This window comes from Hydra vulgaris, chromosome 02, assembly GCF_038396675.1.
Source record: "Hydra vulgaris chromosome 02, alternate assembly HydraT2T_AEP".
In the NCBI taxonomy this organism is placed as follows: Eukaryota; Metazoa; Cnidaria; class Hydrozoa; order Anthoathecata; family Hydridae; genus Hydra; species Hydra vulgaris.
In genome coordinates, this window is record NC_088921.1 from 54,482,074 (window position 1) to 54,502,500 (window position 20,427).

At 25.1% G+C, this 20,427-nt stretch overlaps 1 protein-coding gene across 1 annotated transcript in view; it reads right to left on the minus strand.

The window, feature by feature from the left end:
* Window positions 1-552: 552 nt before the first annotated feature.
* Window positions 553-20,427, minus strand: part of LOC100215955 (choline kinase alpha) — a 20,046-nt gene continuing 171 nt past the window's right edge. The window contains exons 1-10 of the mRNA XM_065791396.1: window positions 20,341-20,427; window positions 19,991-20,210; window positions 19,010-19,143; window positions 17,605-17,712; window positions 17,036-17,094; window positions 16,855-16,936; window positions 15,688-15,796; window positions 14,440-14,576; window positions 5,429-5,510; window positions 553-695 (exon numbers count right to left, since the gene is read on the minus strand). The exon at window positions 20,341-20,427 is cut by the window's right edge and continues 171 nt beyond it. Of these exons, the coding sequence (XP_065647468.1) occupies window positions 636-695; window positions 5,429-5,510; window positions 14,440-14,576; window positions 15,688-15,796; window positions 16,855-16,936; window positions 17,036-17,094; window positions 17,605-17,712; window positions 19,010-19,143; window positions 19,991-20,210; window positions 20,341-20,427 (1,078 nt within the window). The 3' untranslated portion in view covers window positions 553-635. The remainder of the gene's footprint in view (window positions 696-5,428; window positions 5,511-14,439; window positions 14,577-15,687; window positions 15,797-16,854; window positions 16,937-17,035; window positions 17,095-17,604; window positions 17,713-19,009; window positions 19,144-19,990; window positions 20,211-20,340) is intronic.

Below are 20,427 nucleotides of genomic sequence, written 5' to 3' on the forward strand. Positions count from 1 at the left end.
GCAACTTTGACGGCTTCCAGTAATGGCCTACTAAGTAACCGATGATGTAAGAAATGAAACTACAGTTGACCTCTCAAAACCCCTAAATAGATCCACTGTAATTCATCATAGAGTATGCTGGGTATATAAACCTATTTTAGGCATAAAACTTAAATTTCTGAAAAACTCTCTTTAGTATCCTATTTATGCAACAATACTTTATACACGGCCGTGTATATTAAGTAGATTACGTCATCTACCTAAACACACGGCCGTTGTATAAAGTATTATTGCATAAATAAGCTTCTAAATATAATAATTAAATATAATTGATTAAGCTTAAATATAATTGATTAAGCTTAAATATAATTGATTAAGCTTAAATATAATTGATTAAGCTTAAATATAATTGATTAAGCTTAAAGATAATTGATTAAGCTTAAAGATAATTGATTAAGCTTAAAGATAATTGATTAAGCTTAAATATAATTGATTAAGCTTAAATATAATTGATTAAGCTTTATTTTTATTACTTAAAATAGTTGATTACACTTTCATTTCAAAAATCATTCATGTTTTGATGTTTCTAAATATATATCAATAAAAATATTTATAAAAATATAAATCAATAAAAAGACTAATAAGAAATTAGCTGATTAAAAGCCAAGTTGTTTTTTATGAGTGATGTAAGCTTCTAATCGAACCTCAGCATACTCCTAAAAAAAATAAAAAACATCAATTTCATTAGTTGCATGTGTGTGTGTGTGTGTGTGTGTGTGTGTGTGTGTGTGTGTGTGTGTGTATGTGTGTGTGTGTTTATATATATATATATATATATATATATATATATATATATATATATATATATATAAAATATATATATATATACACAAAAAATAAATTTGTTATGGTAAACAGGTTTTTGGTGGAGCTAAATATGGCGAATAAGCCTAGAAAAAAAAGTATACACGTCAAGTTTAAGTATCCCCATTTTTTAATTAAACATTTAATCAAACTCAATATAATTTGGGGATAGGGGCAAAAACTTTAAAGTTTTTTTTCTTCCTAGGTACCAATCATTGCATTATTTTGAAAAACAGCCTATTTGACTTAAGAATAAACATATATTTGTTTGGAATTTACTCCATGACTGGAGTTTAGCAATTTCAAATACTGCACCCATCCCTGCTTAATCCGTAATGAAGTTTGATGAAATGAGTTTTTTCGTTTAATTGTGGATATAAAAAGTCTGCAAACTCGATTAGAGAGATTTAACTAACTACTGTGATTTGAAGGTCCAGGTTTCATTCTGGTAAGATCTTCGGTTACGTTTCATACTCTTATGGCAAGATTAGTGTTGTATATATACTGCTGATTTTTATCAAGATAGAGAAATGCTTTTTTTGATAATATAGGTTATCCATATCTGTAATGTAATAGGTTAAAAATAAACAACAGTCAACTTTACTTTATTCTTTATGGCTTTACCAATTGGTCCCTGACAAACTTCTGCCGGATATTGGACCGTTAAGCTGTTTAAAAATGTGTCTTAGTCCATTAAGTAAATATTAACTTTGTGTGCAGAAGATGAATTAACAATTATGGCAGACCCATTAATGCTTTCTCCAAGTTTTGTATTATTCCTTCTTTAGAACCTGTACTTACATTGATGCTATCATAATTAATACTAGTATATTAACAAAATGCAATCAGCGATGTGATTGATTTTACCAGATTTAACATATAAGTATTTATTTACAGATATTTACAGCAACCAACACATATGCACTTCTTTCTTAGTACCCAGATAAAACTTATCTGTTTTTTCTCCCTGGTTAATGTATGACCACTGTAAAACTTTACCGTGAAATTAACGGTTTTATACCAAGAACTTTACGGTATTTCCCTGTGATCGTCTTTCACGGTGTTGTACTGTTGTTATTACTGTACCTTGGCCGTGAACACTTACTTACAAGGTCGTTTATCACCTTAACGGTATAATATCGTAAAATTTGAACAAGAGTTTTAAATTTAGTAAATCGAGTTTCCGTGTTTCTTTTAATATGTAGTTTGAACATTGCTCTCCAAATAATTTCTATTTGAAATAATTCTGTCTTAATAATTTATTCTAGAATTTATGAAATAATATTATTTGTTTCAACCACATTTCTTACTGCACTTGATTTGATAATATATGAAAGATTTGTATACGTATATTATATATATATATATATATATATATATATATATATATATATATATATATATATATATATATATATATATATATATATATATATATATATATTAATAATATAATCATAAAATATTATTATAAAAATATAATATTATTTTAAAAACTATAAAGAAAATAAATAATAGCTGCACCTATCTGTGTTTTAAGCTTTTGTACCTTGTAAGGTACGAAGACTTAAAGCACAGCCAAGTGCAATTACTTTTTATTTATTCTATTAATAATATTATTGTGTCTTCATATCTTATATTATATAATATTTAGCTAAATTAAAACAAAAGTTAATTAAAATACAGTTGCTAAATTTTAGTAAATATATTTTAATGATCGAAACGTTACATATATATATAATATAGAAGAAATTGTTGAAATAATATATTTGCCTAAAATTGACATTCAACATATTGCTGCAGGTTTTAATAAATAGTTATTTGTCTTATGGAAGAGAATTATTTCGTAGTAAGAAACTATTACTAAAACATAATTTGTCTCACTATCCAGTAATTTTTGCAGCTAATATTACGTTATGGGCTTCTTATGTATGTTTTTACTTTGAGGTTTGAACAAAAGCATTCTTGCTTTAAAAAATGCAGAGCTGTTAATCCTTGACCTTGCCTTAGGGCAAAAAATTAAGGCTTTGGCCTTGAACATTTTGGCCTTGGCCTTGGCAAAAAAAAATACATAAAATTCAAGAATTAAAAGTTTTCATTCTTTATTTTTATGTATTTTTGTTTTTGGCTTTCATATATATCTACAATTATATTTTCTTATTGACTGTGTTGATTTGACTGCGCATAACCTTGGTCTAATTTCACAACATGTGGTTTTATTGTCACAGCACTTGCTACTTACATTTTTGTTAATAATTGGACTTAATGTAAGGCAAACATTTAAGTCTTTCGTTTTGAAAACATTTGCGTAGCCCTTGGTCTTGAAATTCTTATACTTAGCCTTGACCTTAAAAAAAATGTGCTAGAAATTTTAACAATTACAATGATATATGTAAAACTTTAACCGAGACACACCGATTGTTTCAATCATACAATAATTCAAGCATACCAAGTTCAAAAATTTATGCGGTCAACTCATTTTCATTCAATAATACAAATTTTAGTTCTGCATTGTATGAAAATTTTATGAGAATTTAGTGATCACCACTAATTAAAAAATTGTAATTTAAAATGAAAAGTGAGTATAATTTTTTTTAAAATTTATTTTTTCAGGTAACAAAACATTTTGAGAATAATATTTATTTTTATTTTCTATTTTATTAGTTAGTATTTTATTTAATAGTCGCATCAAACTGTGCATATAGTTAACTAAAAAGTGTGTGTGTATATATATATATATATATATATATATATATATATATATATATATATATATATATATATATATATATATATATATATATACCATTTAAAAACAATAACAAAACATTAATATTACAAATAAAGTACAATTAAATATTTTAATTTCATATCTTTTTTTTGATAATGGAGGTTATTAAAAGAAATGTTTTAAAAACACCAAATATTGATGGAGGTGTTTTAAACCAGGTTGTTAAAAACTTATGGGAAATAGGTGTTGAAGATAAAACAGATCTCTATCTTGTGAAAGATAATTTGTGGTGCTAAAACCCATTTTACAGTGGAAACTCCTTGAATCTTACCAAAATTTTTACCAAAGGAAAGCTTTGGTAATAAAGATTTATGATACACAAAATAAATATAACTTCTGTTGTCATATATATACATTAACATTTTTTTTTTATTAATAACCAAATTTTTTTTGTAGAAGAATCTAAAAGACCAGTAGATTTTATTGTGACCCAGTTTGTGACCCAAATGGTTCCCACAAATGAAGTGAAAAAATAACATGTAATATAAAAATAACATGTAAAAATAAAATGTAAGTTGTTTTGAAAAGTTGTTAATAAAACTAAGTGGAATAAAACTTTAATTAATGTTATTTAAATATTAAATTTTTTTAAATATAGTTTTAAACATGTTTAAATATAGTTTTAAATATGTTTAAATATAGTTTTAATTTTGTCCGGTAATGAAGATTAAACAATGCTGCTGATAATTTCTGACATTTGCTTTTGACCTTTGTCCAAAATGTCTAAAGAAGCTCAAGATATATTTGCAGTTTGAGAAAGTCCAAAAGATGTCATTGAATGAGTTGTTGACAAAATTTATTTACAGTAAATTAAACTCTTTTTACTTAGAAATACTATAACTTATATTATTAACTGTTTTATAATAAACTACATAATGATATATAATACAGCATTTCATTTTTTTATGTAAAAATGAAATGCAATATTTATGAATGAAATGCATTTAATAAGTTTTTTGCAGAAGTTTATTTTTTTTAGTTTTAATATATTTATATATATATATATATATATATATATATATATATATATATATATATATATATATATATATATAATATAATTATATATAATATAATAATATATATATATATATATATAATATATATATATATATATATATATATATATATATATATATATATATAATATAATTATATATAATATAATAATATATATATATATATATAATATATTTATATAATAATAAAAATATATAATATATATATATTATATATATATAATAATATATATATAATAATAATATATAATATATATATATATATATATATATATATATATATATATATATATAATATATATATATTTATATATATATATATAATATATAATAATTATAATAAAATATAAATAATATAATATATTATATATATAATAATTAATGTATTTAAATTGGTTTTTATATTTAGGTCAATGGTTTGTTATATCAATTTGATGTTCTGATGGATGGAATAAACGCTGGTGAACTTTTGATTAAAGCGTTAAATGATCAAAAATTATATTTATTTTGATAGAGAGCTTAGATTAAAGGAGATAAAAGATTTAGATAAAGCCAAACATGAAACATTGTCGGATTTACCTGTTCTTTCAAAGTTATAAACTCCGTAATATAACTTTGAAAGAACAATTGTGCTTAATATGTTGTTAACAATATTTGTTTGTCAATTTTCAAAGGTTCTAAAATAATATATTCTGTTTCATTTTTTGATTTACTACATTGTTAACCTAATTCTGGCTGTTGAAAAACATTAGATAACCAAAAAGAATTTACTTACCAGATAACCAAAATGAATTTTTGATAATCGTGCTTGTATAACCGACCATAGTAACCAAAAAAAATGAGAAGCAAGCGCAAACCTAAAGAAAAAATTTGTTGATAAAAAAATATTTAACTGTATTTATAAAATTGTTATATGTGTCCAAACAATAAAAATTGTATTGGTATTGAGACAATGTAAAGTATGTCAGCTAAAGGAATATTCTATATATCATTGTTTTATTGAAAATTCTAAATATTGCAGTGCACATAAAAAAAAATAAAAAAAAAATAAAAATGATTGTGCTCATTTTTTAAAGACTTTTTTAAAGATGTTAAAATTTGATGGACTAACTTATTAGCATTTTAAAGACTAACATGTTAGCATTTGACAGACTAACATTTTAACATTTGACAGACTAACATGTTAGCATTTGACAGACTAACATGTTAGCATTTGACAGACTAACATTTTAACATTTGACAGACTAACATGTTAGCATTTGACAGACTAACATGTTAGCATTTGAAAGACTGACATGTTAACATTTGACAGACTAACATGTTAGCATTTGACAGAATAACATGTTAAAATTTGACAGAATAACATGTTAACATTTAGCAATTTCTTTGATTGATTAGGAAAATAGTATTCAGCTTGTTTATTTAAAGTCGAAATTTTATTGTTTTTTGTTAAATTGAAGTAGCTTAATACTCCTGGAGGTCAAGTTAGTCAACTCTTTAATCATATATAACATTGAAGCCTATGTCTACAATGTGGAAATAGAATTTGTAAGATATATCTTTGATTAAATACTTCCAGCTTGATTTAAAAGACTAACTCAAATAGCCAAAAATGAATCTTCAATTAAATACTTCTATTAAACAATGTTAAGAGATTTGCACCAATAATACAAAATACCATAACAATCAATAAAATGTAAACCACAAACTGATAAAACTGTTGAAAACAACAAAATCAAAGCGCAGGAGCAAATGCTATAAAGATAAAGTAAAACACTGAGTTTTTTGCATTTAAAGCAAAAAAATAATGCATTGCTATAAATATACGCACAAAAAAATAAACTCCAATCCTATAAACTAACAAGGTAACCTTTGCTAATATAAAAAAATTGTCAATAGCGTCATTCTTGTGACATCATTAGCGCTTTAAAACCATTTTATTATAACATAATATAATGATTTTTAACATAAGATTATCTTTGTTATGCTAGTAAACTCACTAATAAATTACTTCTAAATTACATTTTTCTAAGTTCAGTGTTATATACTGAGAATAATGTATTTATGTATTTATCTTTCAATGCTTTTTTTATGTAAGATTTTAATAATAATTTTAGCTAACCAAAATTTTTAGTAATTTTCAATATAAAGTAATGAATTAAAAGTGGCAAAATATATTCGAATTTATTACAATATTACTGCAATGAAGATCAGAGATAAGAGAAAAAAAGAACACTTAGTATGTTTTAATTAGCAAATTATTTAAACAAAAATAATATGTAATACATAATATTATAACGCTGGCTCATCAATATAATTTTCTTGTTATAAATCCATGTATTTCCACATAACATACAAAACTTAGGACATAACTTCTATTTTAAACAGTCTAGGGGCAAAAATTGAAAATATTAATTAGCTATGTACAAGAGAGTTAGATTATTTGCGAGAGCTGCAGTGCTAACATTTGCTAAAATTCTAAAAAAAGGTATATTTGTAAAATGAATAAATGTATCTATAAATAAATATTTTTAATAAATTAGTAACAAAAAGTTTATAAAGTATGCCTTATGTGATTATCATAAGCTTCATAAGCAAAAGGTTCCGAGTTTAATCCAATCTTCATAAGCAAGAGAATCCGAGTGCTCAATAGATAAACTAGAGCTATATATTGTATTTATGTTACTGTTACCTGCAGTACCAGGGTACAAAAACTGCTCCCTTAAATATCAGATCAAACAAGAAAAAACCCCAAAAAATTGTAAAAACGCAATATATGGTTTAACCCCCAATTTAACAAAAACGTCTCCACAAATGTTGCTAAAATGTTTTAAATTTAATAAAAAACAACTTCCCTAAAACACACAAACTTCACAAAACCTTTTAAAAAATTACAAAGCTCACTACACACCTAACTAACAACTAACAATAACTTCTCCACTTCATATATCTCTAGGTCAACTAATAAATTATTCACATATACAGCTATTGTAATATATTTCATAATATCATTGAAATTTTAATATCAATTTTTAATTTTATATTTTGTTAATATACAAATAATGCACATTATCACGTAAAGAAATATTTTAAATAAGCATTAAAACATATAACTAATTTACAACTGTTAGCTAACTTGAAACTTTTGTAAAAAAATGTGACTTTTTTACAAAACTCACATATTTTACAAAATTGGATTTTTTTCAAATTTATATATTCAAAGGATAGCTCTATTGTTTTGTGTTAAAAAGGTGCCAGTCAAAAGTTTTCTCTAGCCTGTACAGTATCTAAAAGTTTCGGTTTTTTGTTAAATGGGATGAAGTCTGGATTTCAGCCCTTATAGCAAAAAACAAGAAGCTCTGCACTGCAGACAGCTGATTAAACATAACCTCACTTTCTTGTTGTGATTGTTCAACAGTGTAGCCAATAAAGCTAATTTATTACATGTGATTATTTTAATTGTGATTTAAGTTGATTAACTGCTTTTTTAAATGTGTGATAGTAGTAGTCTGACCATACAAGATCTAAAAAAAAGAAGAGAAACCCTGATGGTTATAAAAAGAAAAAGATAAGGGAAACCACAGGGAACAAAAAGTTGATGCTAAGTCTATCAAAGAACCATGCAAGTAAGAGATAGTACACAAATAATTCTTAATTTAATAATAGGCCTATGAAATGATGCCAAACTGTAAAAGTTTGTTTAAAATTAGTCAGATTTTGTAAAGTTGGCCTGTAGACCTAGGTTGTTGATTGCTTGTTTAGGTTGTAAATATTTGTAGGCCTAAGACAATAAAATGAAATTTTTAGGGTAGTCTACAATCACTTATCGTATATCAACTTACACCCCATTTTGTTTACTAGACTAGGTACATACCTTAAGAGTATGATGAACATAACTTTTATGTATTTATACTTTACTTTAACATATTTATATTTATCTCTGACGGACTTACTATTATTTTTGCTAATTTTTATTTACGGATTTGCAATATATTGCAAATTTTATTTTTACATATTTAGATTTCGCATCACCTATCTTGTTATTAATTTGATGAACATTCTGTAGTTTATTATTGTAAAATATTCTCTAATTTTTAAACTTAAAGAAAACTATTAACTTCATTTTTATAATTTATTTTACCTTTTTCAGGATGTATTTTATGTTGAATCGCTGTCTTAGGTCTGCCGAATCCCTTTTTTTGCAGAAAAATGGTGGTTCCTTTTTTTTTTGATCCTGTTAACTTTGATTTTCAATATTTAAAGTTGCCCAATTTACCATTCTGGCACACCTTCCCCTCCCATTATGTTTCAGTAAAATAGAATCAATCATTAAATTAGTTGAACCCTATTTCAAGAGTACAAGGGTATAATATAGTTGGCAACTGGACTATTAAAACATTATTAAATTTAAACACTAAAATATTCTTTTTTATTACAATAACAATATATTGCTATTGTTTTACAAAGACGAATTACAATACAATATTTATTGTTATTGTAGTGGGTCATTACAATACATATTCTTTTCAGATATTGTTATTGTTTTATAAAGATGAATTGCAATACAATATTTATTGTTATTGTATTACAGAATTACAGTAGTTGTAAATCACAAGTATTGTTAAGAACACAGAAGTTTCAGTGATATTGATAAAGTCAATTCTTCTAGGAGAGTCGTAAAATAAGATAAAGCTACTTTTGGTCATTTCTTAAATTTCTCAATCAGTTGATTTTACTCTTGTTTTGAAAGCACCGTGAGTTATGTGCAGAGAACAGCAGTCTATGTCAATAAGTTTAGATAGTTTGTGTTTGTCACACTTGCTTTGAATGTCTCTGTGAAACTTTAAGTTGACACTGGGTCCATCCATAGAGACCTGAATAACCTTGCTGATTAAGATCACTTATCTTTTCATTAAAATGATTCAGCAAATCAAGACTGATACTATGTCCCATAAATGAGGAATCCAAATACTTCACTTCAACTTGCATTTTTTTCTCATTCCAATATCAGATGAGTAAATTTTATTTGACAAGTTTGAGTTTTCTTGTTGAGGGATTCATCGAAGAACACAACAAGCCAGGGAAACAGGCTCAGCTGTTGTTTAAGTAAAGCTTTGAAATGAGGTCTAAGACCATGAGTGACCATGACCATGACCATGAGAAGACCATGAGAAGACCATGAGAGCTATATCCAACTTTATTTAGTCCCATTTGAAAAGATTTAGCAATCTCTTGGTACAAATTAGTTGCATTTTTGTTTAAATTGTTAGAAATTTTAATTAAGCAACAATGCAATGCCTGAATAATTTCTGCACAGATTTTATTAGAATTTGATACAATGAGTTCTAAAGATTGTGGTTTTATAATGTGTCCTTTTGAGAAATCAGTTATCTTTAAAATAGACTATTCCACTGAATTAGGTGAGTTTTTAGCAGCAAACAATTTAAAAAAATAAGAGAAATTGCTTGCAACTGAAATATGTTTTTCGAAAGTTCAATTGTTTTATGGCATAATTTGCATAATCTTTCCCTTTCATTAGCCAATAATCAAAATGAGGGTAAATGTCTTTAAATTAAAAACCAAATTGCGTGGTCATATAATGGCGTGCGATCACACGCCTTCCTGTGAAACACTGTAGGATACTTTTTTAATTGTCAAAATAAATTAATGGGTAGCACTAACAAAAACATAATCGCTTAATTGTAAAATGAGTAACTTAGAACTCAATAAGAATTTCCTGACTTTTCCCCGACTATCTGATTAAAAAAAAAATTCCCTGACTTTTCGAGGTTTTCCATGACTTTAGTCAAAATTAACTAATTTTCCAGGTTTTACAGGTACAGTACAAACCCTGTATATATTAGAGGTAGTCAAAAAAAGTAAATTTTCAAATCTAAAAAACCATACCCCCTACATTTGGGGTAAATATATAAAAATAACTCTCTAAAAGTTTGAGCGCTATTGGATTACCTCTCAAGCCGATAAGTTAAGAAGAAAAAAAAGACCAAAAAGTGGTCATTTAGGGCATCTTGAGGGAGGGGCAATTTTTTTTTAGTTTTTTCTTCTACTGTATATTTAGGCCTAGGTTTTTGTTGAAAAGTATATAATGATTTTACTACCCCACAAAAAGTATTTAATGAAAATCATGAAAATTGGTATTTTTTTGAGATTTTCTGTTATCCCTATTGTTATATATTTATATTTTGGTGCAACTTTTGATAATTTACCATTTTTAATTTTTCTAATAATTTCAGATTAATACATACAATAAACATATTAAAAATGGATGAAGCACAACTTAGGTAAAAAAAAGGAGCCTTTTATTATAAAAAAAACAAAATAAGCTAATGCAAGTAGAAATTTTTATTAATATTGGAATTATTAATAAACCATTGGTCGCTAAAATACTTATTTAAGAATGTCTAAATCTTTTCATTTAGATGTACAGCTTTCAAAAGAATCACATATTCTTCAGCATTTAATATATAAACAACAGTGTCAACCTGCATCAATATCAAATATTATTGTTTATCTCCTTTAAAAAAAGATTTTTCAAGATGTTCAGAGTTTGAGCTTGAAATAAAAAAACTTTTTGTAATTTTTATTTCAAAAACATGGTTAATAAGGATAAAAAAAAAGATGGCAAAAAGACAGATTGAAGATTTTAAATTTTTGGAAGATCAAGAAGGTGAAAGGAAGTTTATTATTGCTTCAGTGGATATTAGTAGAGAAAAAAGGTATTCTATGCTTTTAATTAAATAATTTAGCTCTGGTTCAACCTCTGTTAATTTAATCTCTTTTCCGCAAATTCTAAAATTAAAAACTAAAACTACAAATTTTCTGTAAAATAGACAAAAGAAAGCATCAGGCAGAAAATTTGTTCACAGCCAAAGAGTTTAAGAGATGATGTACCCAACAGTGAGCTTATAGACATAATTCTATGCAAGGATTCTTCAATTGAATCTGATTTCAATCAAGGTAATTGGTATCATGTGAAAGTCTCTGAAAACTCAGATAAAGTAATTGCAAAAATTCTAAAAGGTATTTATGTCGGTAATAATATATAAACAATAATGCCTAGTTTGGGTAAAATCAATACCAGTAATGTTTCGCTGTCACAGTCTGTGATACATCACCAATTATTTAACAGAAGGTAACAGATGCAATTCTATGCCAATTAGGTGTTGATCATAAAGAAGTTAAAAGCAGCTAGTCTACCACATATAAAAAATTGAAAAAAGAAAATGAAAACATGACAAAACCATTACAAAAGATAATGTTAAAGTAGTCAATGATGCACCTCCATATCCATGTATAATTCATTTTGATGGAAAGTCGTCGTTTGAGCTAAAAAATAGAAAAATAGAAAAGAGTCTTAAAATGACTATTTTAGTTAACATCAGTGGAGAGACTAACCTATTTGAAGAAGCGAGCCTTGCAAAATTAGTTGTCACTTATTTATCCCTTACTACATATAAACAGAGATGTAGGTCTTGAGACTTGAGTCTTGGCATGTCTTAAGACTCATTTTTAACTGTCTTGGTCTTGAAGCTTGGAGTTTTTTGTAACTATAGTATGTGGCTAATAAAAATACAAACGAAAACAACATGCATGTCTGTAATATGTGTGCTATTCTCAATTTACAATGTGATGGTCTTGCATCATTTTTTAACAGTACATTTTGTTTTTAACAATGAAAGAAACCTGTTAGTTTTCTAATAACATAACTATATTATACATGTGTAATTACATTTTATTATAGAATAATTTCTATAATTGGAAAAATGATACATCAGCTAAAGGCCTAATAATATACATACATAATTGACCATGAAATAAACCGGTCATGGTCAAATACATTTTTGACCATGACTAGTTTTCAAAAAGTTTTTTTTGAAAACTAGGGAAAGCCACCCCTCATTTAGACAACACCACTCTTGTTTGTGTTAAATAATTTGTGAATTGGAATATTCATTTAACCTCAGTTGTTTATACAACAATGATTTTTAGATTTTAACTATTTACAGCAGCAAGGAAAAAAAATTTGTAGTAACACTAGATATAATGTAGTAACAATAGATATGGATTACTCTAACTATTTTAATTATATTTTTAGCTTCAAATGAAAATAAATCATCAAAACATTAAAAAACTTAAAAAGAAAACAAGCTTGAAATTGACCATGACCGGTTTATTTCATGGTCAATTATGTATGTATATTATTAGGCCTTTAGCTGATGTATCATTTTTCCAATTATAGAAATTATTCTATAATAAAATGTAATTACACATGTATAATATAGTTATGTTATTAGAAAACTAACAGGTTTCTTTCATTGTTAAAAACAAAATGTACTGTTAAAAAATGATGCAAGACCATCACATTGTAAAGTCTCTTGGTAGCTAGAGAAAGTCTCTTAATAGATGGAAGTTTTAAAAAAGTTTTGGGAAAAGAAAAAAAGAAATTCACAAAAAAACAAACTAGATTTAAGATTTTAGCTCTTTAAAATTAAACGTTGATCTAAGATAAAATTAAGTTTAAATAGAAAAAATACTATACAACTGTAACACTGCTAACTATCACATTTAAAAACTGACACATTTAAACCAGAAATATTTTAATAATATAGAAATAGTAATTTAAAATTAATTTGTAGTAAGATTGGGTTTAAAACTTAAAGAACAGTTTTTTATATTTTTAGTTTTAGGAGGGATTTTTAGTTTTCCTTGAGCATTAAAAAAGTTAAATAAAAATAGTTTTTTTGTTAAATTTCAAAAAATATCGTAACTATATTTAGGTTTTTACTTTCTTAAAAAATTTAACTATAGATTCATAACTCTTTCTTTTAACCCTTTTTTTAAACTAAATAAAAAGATGATTTAAACCATAAGTTGTTATTGTTATTAGTTATCTCTGTTGGCTGCAAAATCACAACGACGAGGATTAACATTTTTTTATTTAAAACCCCTATGACTTTACATCATGAACTTTTAAAACAATGCTGCTGCGCGATGAGTAGGTATGTTCAATACTCTTTGTTTAAAGGGCTTTTTTTCTATATATGAGGAACACAATATTTTTTTTTATTCTATTATTTTAGACTATTATATTATTCAAATATTTTAGACATAAATTCTTCGTCCATGTCTAAATTACTTTGATAGACTCTTGAAAAGTTGGTTTTTAAAACATAATTTAATGAATAAAATCTCGAGACATTCAATGGTGAATTCGTCTTTATCCAAAAAACTTTGAAATCTGCCTTCATCCGAAAAAATTAAATGTATGTTCACTTTAATGTTTTTTGAATCAAAATATTAGAATGTAAAAATAAAAAGTGTAGAAATGGCATAGTAGAGATTAAAAAAAAAAAAAGCGTAGAAATGGCATAATGGAGATAAAAAAAAAATGCTAAAATCAATTAAAAGTTTTTTCCTGAAAATATTTTTTATAGAAATTAAGCCCCAGATGATGACATTATTAGCAAAATAACTTAACATTTTACCCAAACGTTCCTCAAACTAGCTCCCAATAACCAAACTAGTTCCCAATAACTGAACATGATTATTAGCAGTTGTTCTTAGTTTTATTTGCAATTAGATTAACTTATATAGAAATACTATTTTACATTGTTTTCATGTAAATGTACTAGTTGGTAATAGGAAAAAAAAAGAAAAATTAAAATATAATTATTGCTAAAGAAACAAATGAAAAGAAAGAACATAAACCACAAAATATATCATTATAAATTAAAACTGTATACTAAAATAAATAAAGCTGTATACTTATTTCCTTCATCCAACAAAGCTTCAACTGAACATGGAGTCAAGTCATACTTAAACTTCTGATGGTCTATTTTGTTTTCCGAAAAGCTATTCAAAATTTCATTGGTGGTTTTAATATATTGCTGAGCAAATAACTCCTAAAAAAAATTCAGATAATTCAAATTGTAACTAAAAATTGTTACCTGCTATTTTTAAGCTACCTGCTATTTTAAAACAGTCTTAAAGTTGTTTGAGAATAAAAACTGCTTCTAAAAAGAATGTGAAGTTTTTTAAATTCTTTATTTCTTATTTAAAAAAATTCATTTTGAATATTTAAAAATTAAATCATTATTTTGTTTTAGTCTGAAAACTATATCAAAGTTCTGTTGTATTCTGTAAACTTTATCATAAACCTGTTCTATTCTGTAAATTATATAATTATTTTGCTATACAAAATTTTCAACTTCTGATAATTTTTTATATTTGTTTACTTACCAATGGAGCTAAGAATTTTTTTTTAAGTACTTTGCATAACGCAACTTTTTATCTAATAATTTTTTTATTTTATGGTACTATAAAAAAGTTGAATTAATTTTTTTGCAACCAGATGCCTTTCCTGGCATCAATCTGTTTTGTATTATATATTAGTACTTTTGTATTATTATGTGTTTTTTATTGTAATACTACTATTAGTAGATTTATTATCCAAAGTTAAAAAAGCTCCTCCTACCCTAAACAACATAAAAATTGATGATTTTATATCATGAGTTTTCCTTCTTATAAGTAAGTTGCTTTCATCATCACAAAGGAGTTTTAATTACCCTAAGGATCAGCATAACATCATCACTACGACAATGTATCATGAATAGGATGATGTATACAAATTTAAATGCCATTTAAAACTTTGACTTCATCAAAGACGACATTGATATTCAAAAAAAAATTAAAAAAAAATCAGTTATAAACATAACAAATTTATAACAAACACAACAAACAAACTTCATTTTAAGTGATTTCTTAATTTCTCAATTTTGCTAGTTGCTGGTTTTTCCATTTTATTGTGAATCCATTTGGTATCAACGACATTAAAATAATTTTTTTGAGAATAGAGTATTTTCATAATTATTTTATCTGGATAAATTGTCACAGGAGAAAAGGGTGGAGGAAGAAAAAAGAGATTAAATTTTAAGAGCACAGAAACAAAGTTTCTTTGGAACCAAAGTTAAATGTTTTTAAAAACCCCCTTTTTTAAAAAAACAACATAAAAACCTGTTGAGATCTGCTCGGAAATCCATTATTAAAAACCTTAAAACCATTTTCATGATGACTTTTGTATTCGTACATCCACTCACAAAAGTGATTACCAAAGTCAAATCCTCTAAAATAAAAAATTAAAAAGTCTTGAACTCATAAAACCTCATCTTGTTTTAGAGATTATTATATATAATATGTGATTTTTATTATTTTTGTTATTTATAATTCATCAATTCAAATTTATTACTTTGAAATTAACACAAAAAAAATTTGATAAAGAAACTTTCAGCTCTATCAGTTGTTTTCTACTTTTTCTGTTTTGTTATTTTTTATTACCTGTTACTGTCTAACAAATAATCTAGATCCAAGATCTAGTCCACCCCTTTCAAATATAAAAATATAAAACAAAAATACTGTTGATATAAAATCTTGATTTTTTATTTATTGCTAAAGATATATTTAGTTTTTTTATTAACCACACAACAAAACAGAATTTATCTGTTTGATTAATGAAATGATTTTAGCTTTATATGCAAAAAAATAAAGATGAACATCAACACAACACAAAGATGAACAACATAAAACAACACAAAGATGAACATCAAGACAACACAAAGATGAAAATCAACACAACGTAAAAATGAAAAACAACACAACGTAAAAATGAAAAACAACACAACACAAAGATGAACAACATAAACTAACAACAAAGTGTATAATATGTTTAAGATTAACAGTTGTCAATTAATTTGCGATTTGGACATATTTGAAAAAAAAAGTCTCTAATTAAAATTAGGCTGAACTTGAAGTGTAGCTGTATGATTTTTCCTACTATTTTGCACACACTAATAAAACCAGCATAAAATAACACACATTAATTTGATTTTAAATGATTTTTTAGCAACTTTTTCTCTTTTAAACCAGCAATAAAATAAAACTTACACAGCAAGTACAAAACATATGTATAACATAAAATAAATTATATTTATATTACATTAAAATTATTTCTTTAAAAAAGTAGACTGCATATGCTCAAGAAAATATGCACAAAAACAATCAAAAGCAATGCATACATTCTATTTTTACATACTATATAAAACTTAATGTACAGTTTTATGCTTTGCTTAATTAATCTACACTTAGTCTATGTCAATTTTTATATAAAAAAAGTAAATAATTAACCTGTAATTGAAACTGCTGTAATCATAGTCAACAATTTTGACATCTGTGTTGACATCTCCAGTATTGATGTATAAAATATTACCTGAAAAATAAACAATGAAACAAAATTTAGAATTGAGAAACATAATTACAAATAGTTTCGAGTTGAGTTAAAACTTAAATATGACAAACATTTGAAAACCTTCTTGTAAATCATTATGACTAAAGACAACTGGAGAGTTCAAGTCTGTAAGCATTTTCCTAAAAATATACAGAAAAATATAATAAAATATAAATATAATTATTTAAGTGTTTAATGTTTACTAACAGCAATTTAGTATATACTTATTAATGCTATGATATTTGACATAAGTCATCCACTTTATGCTTTGGTATCATAACTATACTCTTCAATAATTTTCCTAGTAATTCGCAACTTGACTTGTGATTACTTAGCAACCCTTAAATTAAGATTGTTTTGTTTCATTTGTGGACTTGTTGGTTACACATTCTTAACTAACAATATATAGCTACAAAAATTAACTTTGTTTAAACAAATGTTAAATGTGAGTTTAACTGTAATAATAATAATAATTAAAGAATAATAATAAATAAAGATAAAAAAAAAATGCACAAGGATGAAAAGAAATTCAATAAAAAAATTTCAACTTGTAGTGTATTAACAAAAAAAATTGCATTAAAGTGCATTAAAAAGACTATTAAAAACAACAATAAACTGTCAAACTGTTACAACTGATAACAACAGCTTACCGTAGCCATTTATATTCAAGATGAACATTTATCTTCTTTTTCAGTTTTTCAAATCTTTCCTGCTTTGTTTCTTCTTCAAATGTTATCTCTGAGCAAATTTCGATAAATCTTAAATAAAAATATGTCATTTTATATTTTATAAAGTATTTGGAAGACATTAATCAAGGACATTTACTAAGATTTGCAAGGAACAATTTATTAATTCTTTTAAGGGTAATTATTTAGCCATATCCTAACCAAATCTCGTCTGCTTTGTTTCTTTTTCAAATGTTATCTGAGCAAACTTCAATAAATCTTAAATAAAAATCTGTCATTTATACTTTATCAGACTATTTGGAAGACAATTTATCAAGGATATTTAGTATGCTTTTCAATATGATAAATTTTCGTTATTTATTGATACTTTCATTTATTTCTAAAATCAGTTCATATTTAACTTATTCAACATTTAAAAGAACATAACCAAGTGCCTAGTCGAGAAAAAAGAATATGACCTAGTCTAATCTAGAAAAAAGAACATAACCAAGTCTAGTTTGGAAAAAAACATAACCTATTCTAATCTAGAAAAAAGAACATAACCTAGCCTAATTTGGTAAAAAGAACATAACCTAGACTTAAATAACAAAATATAATTTTTTATGATACTTTTAGAAAACATTTTTTAATATAGTAGCCTTATTCAACAAGGTTTTGTATCAAAGTTGTAAAATTGAGAGGGATTAAACTATAAACAAAAATTAAAAAAGAAGAAAAAGAAAAAAAATCAACCTCCTCAATTATAGTGGGCCCTTGAGCCTTATGGTAGCAAATATTGCTAGGGTAGGTAAAGGGTTAGGGTAGGTAGGTAAGGTGGTAGTGAGCTAGAAACTTAACTCACAATGAAGAGGTTTGATATTTAAATCTAACTGTAGTCTTGAAAAGCATTGTGCTCAACCTGTTTCTTTGCACAGCTTTTTTAACAAGGTTTGTGTTTCTGAATTAGACAATTTTATTATCAACTCATATGCAATGGAAATTGTTACAGGTGCCTTGCTGTTGTATTTGACATTGACTTTTGCTGTTGTACTTGACTTATTGTCAAATACAACAGCCTTGCTGTTGTATTGGACAATAAGTAATTATGGTAACCAGACATACAAAGCATAAACATAAAAACTTTATTCAAAAATATTAATTATATAAAAAAATATACATATAAAATACATGATATTATTTTTTCATAACTAAACTAAAACATTTATATTATTAATAATAACAAGATTTTAACCACAAGTCAAGTAAACATTTGGAGTTTTATGATATAATTAAGCGAATAGGAGTTGAGATTTATATACTATTATTATTATATACTATTATTATTTTAAGATAATATTTTAAAACAACTTTCAACAATAAAAAAAATTACTTTTCAATATTTTCCCAGAGAAATGTTGGTTCTTTACTCAATGGTAGGTTTATAGAATGAAACTCAGCAAGCCTCTTAGCTATTAATGTTGAAATCATAGGATCAGCTAGCTCTGTTGTAAACAAGTCCCGAAACTAAGAATTTAAGAAAATATATTTAATGTGTGTGTGTCTATATATATATATATATATATATATATATATATATATATATATATATATATATATATATATATATATATATATATATATATATATATATATATATATATATATATATATATATATATATATATATATATATATATATATATATATATATGTATGTATATATATATGTATATATATATATATATATATATATATATATATATATGTATGTATGTATGTATGTATGTATGTATGTATGTATGTATGTATGTATGTATGTATGTATGTATGTATGTATGTATGTATGTATGTATGTATAAAATTACCTTTTTCATATTGATATTTAAATTTATAATTTAAAAGCTAAAACAAAATATGGGTAGTACTAATCCACCAAAAATGATGCCAGAATTATAGTCAGAATTATTTATTTTTGAATAAAATTAAATTATATTTCAACAATGATTGTGTTTATCTAAATTCAAGTTTCCCTAACTATCAATCAATAGCATAAAAAAATTATTTCAAATTTTGTTTTTTCAATATCAAGTGTTGATATATTTTTAAGTTATGTAAATATTAAACATAAAGTTAAAATACTTGAGTTTTAAATTTTCAGTCCTTAAAATAATTAGCCTTTAAAATTCACATTATGTGGATTTGCAGAATCAGAATTAGTATTACCCAAGAAAAGGTTGAAATATAATGCTAATATACCAAAACAGTCCAAATAGCATTTTTTAAACTTCACTTTTATGAATTGATAAAATAAAAAACGTCCATATAAATTCCATATAAAACATCCATATAAATTGATAAAATAAAAACATACTGGTATAAACTCTTCTATTCTTCCAGAGTTAAAGACACCAAAGGTTTTTGGACCTATTCCACGCTCAGAGAGCAAAGTAAAAATAACCCCCTCATAAAATCGTTGTTTCTGATCCACAATATCTCCATATATTCTCAGAAGAACTTTCCTTGGCTCATGTGATTTAAAATGAACATCATCAACAACTTCGCACACATACATATAGTTTGTTAAACCACCACTAAACAATATTTTTAAATTATTAGATACTACTTTATATTCTTTAATTTTTCAAAAAAACTGCAGAAAAATATTTACTTAAATATAAATATTAAATATAAATATTAAATATACTGCAGAAAAATATTTACTTGAGAATATTGACAGTAAACTTTTCTGGTTTACACAAAGCCCAAGCTCCGGCAAGACATTTAGAGCAATATTTATATGCAATTGAA